Source organism: Phytophthora infestans, genomic scaffold, assembly GCF_000142945.1.
Source record: "Phytophthora infestans T30-4 supercont1.63 genomic scaffold, whole genome shotgun sequence".
NCBI classification, from domain to species: Eukaryota; Oomycota; class Peronosporomycetes; order Peronosporales; family Peronosporaceae; genus Phytophthora; species Phytophthora infestans.
The window spans coordinates 3,078-8,423 of NW_003303696.1; the positions used below are offsets into that span (position 1 = coordinate 3,078).

The following is a 5,346-nucleotide window of genomic DNA, read 5'->3' on the forward strand; positions in this document are numbered from 1 at the left end:
GGCAGGGTCCTCGATACGACGCACGTAGAAGTGGTCGTCCAGGTTCCAGCGGTTGTCGTTCGGACTCGTGTAATCCGATTGCCACTTGAACTTGTTGTCCAGACCTTGCAGTAGTGCAGCCGTGTTGGCGCATCGGGCGTTGTTGTCTCCTTGGTTGCACACGTAACTGGCACCACCGTAGTCGTGGTTACCCAACACGTTCACCCATGGGATCGTCTTGATGTTGTTGCCGTTGAATTTTCCCTCGAACGTCGTGGCGAAGCGCGAGTCGCGGCCCTCCAGACTGTTGATACCCGTCCAGTAAAAGTTGTCACCGTGTCCGATGATCAGCTTCGGCTTCACCGGGGAGTTACCGGCCTGTGTGTTCATCAAGCTCGCCACAACATCTTCAGCGTTGATATCGTAGTTGTTGAACGTGTTGGAACGAGAGCAGCACGAGCCCTTGTACGTCGTAGTACCCCAGTCACCAATAGCGAAGGCTGACAGCGAGTACTGAGCGTTGGCCGGGTCGACAGACGAAGGCGACGTCGGAGTCGACGGCTGAGTGGACTTCTGTACGCTGCTTGACACGGAGCCGGGGCTGGACTTGGCGCTGCCCTTGGAGCTCTTGAGCCAGCAAGTGCCGCCGTTGTAGTTGGTCCAGGTGAACGCACCACAGGCGTTGTTGTTGGAGCAGATGTTGCAGCACCCGTTAGCGTTGGCGCTGCGAGCACTGCCGACGTCAGCGCCGCTGTAGTCGACGTTGTTCTCCAGAGACGGACAGGTGGCCGATGAGGAGGACGACGACTGCACCACACCGGAGATGGAGCCACTGCTGGCCTTTACGGTGCCCTTGGACTGCTTCAGCCAACACGTACCGCCGTTGTAGTTTGTCCAGGTGAACGCACCGCAGCCGTTCGTCTTGGAGCAGATCGAGCAGCATCCGTTGGCCGACGAGCTGGGGACACTGCCGACGTCAGCACCGCTGTAGTCGACGTTGTTTTCCAGAGGAGGGCAGGTTCCAGACGAGGACGACGTCTGGAGAACGGCCGAGATGGAGCCGCTACTGGCCTTTCCAGTGCCCTTGGACTGCTTCAACCAGCACGTACCGCCGTTGTAGTTGGTCCAAGTGAACGCGCCGCAGCCATTCGTGCTGGAGCAAATGGAGCAACATCCATTCGCTGACGAGCTTCGGGCGCTGCCGACATCGGCGCCACTGTAGTCGACGTTGTTTTCGATAGACGGACAGGTACCCGCGGCCTTCGTGACCGCGGCAAGGACACCGACGGTGAGGACAAGAAGTTTGGTGTTCAGCATATTTGCAATTGCCGGTTAGTACCTGCTTGCAAATTGGAGAATGACTCTGGCAGAAATCAACAGACCACAAGGACGACGAGCGTCGTCAAGACGGGAAAGACTTCAGACGCTGAAGGTTCGGAGACTATTTTTCGGTGCACTACGTGGGCCAGATGTTGAATTTCAGCAATTTGGTGTTTGTACGTGACTTGCCTATCCCATCTGTTCCAAAAATGAGATGCGAAGACAGGCCACCTGGCGCCACACGACAGATTTGAAGCTAAAAATCCAATTTCATTCTTAATCAAAGGTTTTGCAAACACACGAAAGGAGAGCAACGTGAGAAAAGCAGCCACATGGCGTTGTGCCACATTGGCGATCGATGAGGTCAGGCTACGACGCAACACGAACCCCGCGATCTTACGGCCACGGCGAAATCCACAGCATCATTCCCAAACTTTCATGCCACCGGAATCTTGCGGTAACACTCCTGGAACAACACAATGTGGATGTCATGGTCGAGCCGAGTTTAGTAAACTGTTTGCAGCCTTCGCTCTCTCATGATCACAACCCACTTTTAATGTTTTTTTCTTCAAATAAAAACGCTAACAATTACTGTAGTATGTTATAAGACATGTAGGGTTACTGTCAAGCAAAGCTACAAACCTTGCGCGAACAGTCAGCATTCTGGATATGCACCCACCGTGTTTGGCGCAAAGTCAAGCGCTCAAGGCTCATTTTGCCTAAGTAAGATATATTATTATAATACATGTAAAGATGGAAGAGGATAAAGTTCTAAGGGAATCAAATTTCTGGTTCACTTAACAAAAGGTAGAAGGCATACAGCGCTTCGAGAGTGAACACAAAAGAGCAATCCAAAAGCTCGAAGGGCTGTTAAAAAATGACCGTGTGTCATAAAAAAATCGAAACCTTGACAATGTACATGTACTTCGAAGAACATGTTTTATTAAAAATAATTAGCACAACAGATTTTACCGGAAAGGTATCCATTCACACGAAACAGCACAACTTTTAGGAAGAAAATGATCTTAACGTACGTACTGTTTTGTTAGCAGTCATTGGAGCATCTACAAAGTTTTAAAATCCCTATGAACAAGACGCGGTGTGAATTGCACGTCGAAGATGTCATCTGGGCACGCTTAGTTTCTAGAGGTAGCGTCAGGTTGAGAACGAGTAGCCAGCCGGAGCCTTCTCACATCCAGCATCCGGACCCGAGCACACGGAGCAGATCTGCGAGAAGAGCGAGCGCTTGCATCCGAACTGGCACGCGCGCACACGGCACTGTTCTGGTAGCACTTGGGGTTGGACGCAGACATACTCTCAACCGAAGGCAGAGGACTCATGTTGGGGCTCCTGCCACTGCTGATCAGTTGGTTGTACGTGGTCACCATTTGGGCGGCACGGTTAGCGTTGGCGTTCTGGTCTCCCGGGTTCTTCCAGAAGTCAATGCACTGCTCGACCTCGAAGCCACGGCCAGTGTTTCTAGCCTTGAACTCAATACCGCCGCTCTGGCAGAACTGCTGGTAGGTCTGGAAGCCCATCTTCGTGATACCGACCAGGTCGTCGATGTTCAGGTAGCCCAGAATCTTGTAGTTGTACGTGCACTTGACGCCATCAGGCTGGACGCCCATGGGGCACAGACCGCCGTCGTACTGAGCTCTGCACTCGTTCGTCTTGTCCGCACGGTACTTCTGAGCGCACGAGTTGGGGAACGAGCACCAGTAGTTGTTCGGGTACGGCGCACGCGGGTCGGACCCTTGCGGGTTGCACCCGACGTTCGGACCGATGTCCTTGGTACCGTCCAGTCCGTAGTACACCTTGCAGCTCTTGGGGATATCCGCGCCGGCGTTCGTGCACTTGGCACCGTCCATAGCGACGAAGTCACCGTACTCCGGAGGAGAGTGGTTCTCGTAGTACTTGATGCTGTTGGTCGGCTGGACGATGGTCATCTCGTAGAAGACGACGTACTGCATGTTGTTCTTACGCCGGCACTTGACCGACTGCTCGTTCACGTTGATGCCCTCGGCCTGCACGTACATGAGCGCGCCTTCAACGGACGCCGTGTTGACGGTGTCCAGGTTGTTGACGTAGTTCTGCTCCGCGTTGGTGCCGAACTTGGACAGCCACAGACCCACTTCCGGGTGCCACACAGGCGCGTCACCCTGGACACGGGCTTGGACGACCTTGACGGGCGACATCTTCCAGCCGCCACCGGTGTTGCCGCCAGTGTTGGACTTCTGGACAGAGCTCGAGATAGAGCCGGGGCTGGACTTGGCGCTGCCCTTGGAGCTCTTGAGCCAGCAAGTGCCGCCGTTGTAGTTGGTCCAGGTGAACGCACCGCAGGCGTTGTTGTTGGAGCAGATGTTGCAGCACCCATTAGCGTTGGCGCTGGGAGCACTGCCGACGTCAGCGCCGCTGTAGTCGACGTTGTTCTCCAGAGACGGACAAGTGGCCGATGAGGAGGACGACGACTGCACCACACCGGAGATGGAGCCACTGCTGGCCTTTACGGTGCCCTTGGACTGCTTCAGCCAACACGTACCGCCGTTGTAGTTCGTCCAGGTGAACGCACCGCAGCCGTTCGTCTTGGAGCAGATCGAGCAGCATCCGTTGGCCGACGAGCTGGGGACACTGCCGACGTCAGCACCGCTGTAGTCGACGTTGTTTTCCAGAGGAGGGCAGGTTCCAGACGAGGACGACGTCTGGAGAACGGCCGAGATGGAGCCGCTACTGGCATTTCCAGTGCCCTTGGACTGCTTCAACCAGCACGTACCGCCGTTGTAGTTGGTCCAAGTGAACGCACCGCAGCCATTCGTGCTGGAGCAAATGGAGCAACATCCATTCGCTGACGAGCTACGAGCGCTGCCGATGTCGGCGCCACTGTAGTCGACGTTGTTTTCGATAGACGGACAGGTACCCGCGGCCTCCGCGACCGCGGCGAGGACACCGACGGTGAAGATCAGGACTTTCGCGCTGAGCATATTTGCACGCTTTGGGGTAGACCATTACAAGCAAATTGGGAATGAGGGACTTTCCGAGGCAGTGTACAGCCTAGGACCACCAGGACGAAGCTGGCACAATGCTACGTTTCCATATGTTGAACTTTAGAGTTTTGGTGTCCGTCACTGACGGACCGTCAGTAAGGCGCCAACAACCCAACGTATTACTCACGGACTTCGCCAGCCGGTCTGAGGAAATCGGTAGAGTACGCCACTTGGCTTAAAAACGGCAGGGTCTAGGCTAGACTCTAGCTGGCACTAATTAATTCATTTAAAAGTCTCGACAAAATTTGTATTTTGAAATCATTCGTGTGAGTTATTGCTAGTATCAAGTGTAAAATGGCGCATGAGCCCATTGCTAAAGTGGCACTTGCCACTTTTTGAACTTGCTCTGCCGATCCTCTGAGGACAGAACATGCCAAACACATGTATTTACTGTTTCAGCACACAGCAAATCATTTGACTTGACTTATGTATACTTGTGACCTTCTGAGTGTCGCAATAGGACATAATCGACGATTAGAGGTCACAGCAGAAAAGGGACCAGCCGCGCTTCGCTGCGCTCGCAATATGGAGATAGAATGTTCTGGAAAGTGTAGTGCTCGGCTCGCTGGTGAGCTCAGCGCTGGGCCCGCCTCCGCAAATACCGCGCGGCCCTGCTTCGCGGGCTCTCCGCGCGGGTTTGCTGCGGCTACGCGCCTCGCACCCGCTCACCTTAGTTGGCGCCGCGGCTATGGCACCCACGTCGCCCAGCCCCGTGTGTGTTATCCCAGCGATGGACGTGTGTTTCTCCTATTTTCTCTCCTCTGAGGTGCAAACGGTCTTCAATGAATAAGGAGGACACCGTAGCATTAGGTTTCGGGATCGCCAGCACGGAAAACCCGGTGTCACCTTTGTAACAGACAGCACGACACAAAAGGTGCCATTAGCACCGGATACATATGTACCGTGTGGAGGTCACGAAGAACGACCGATGGATTTTCGGCCCCACTTCTCTTGCATACTTAAGTACCGGTACATGTAAGAAGTTTGGTGCTAAAGATTGAGTGCG

General features: G+C 54.2%; 2 protein-coding genes across 2 annotated transcripts; both read right to left on the reverse strand.

Annotated features, from left to right (window-relative positions):
• Positions 1-463: 463 nt before the first annotated feature.
• On the reverse strand, positions 464-1,311 carry PITG_18118 (uncharacterized protein; the record flags this gene model as incomplete). The annotated part of the gene is made up of 2 exons (XM_002896247.1): positions 464-606; positions 654-1,311. The coding sequence occupies 2 exons, from the start codon at positions 1,294-1,296 to the stop codon at positions 464-466; spliced, it is 786 nt and encodes a 261-aa protein (XP_002896293.1).
• Positions 1,312-2,322: 1,011 nt separating this feature from the next.
• PITG_18119 (uncharacterized protein) lies at positions 2,323-4,290 on the reverse strand (the record flags this gene model as incomplete). The annotated part of the gene is made up of 1 exon (XM_002896248.1): positions 2,323-4,290. One exon carries the CDS (start codon positions 4,275-4,277, stop codon positions 2,436-2,438), a length of 1,842 nt encoding a protein of 613 aa, XP_002896294.1.
• Between the last annotated feature and the right edge of the window lie 1,056 nt (positions 4,291-5,346).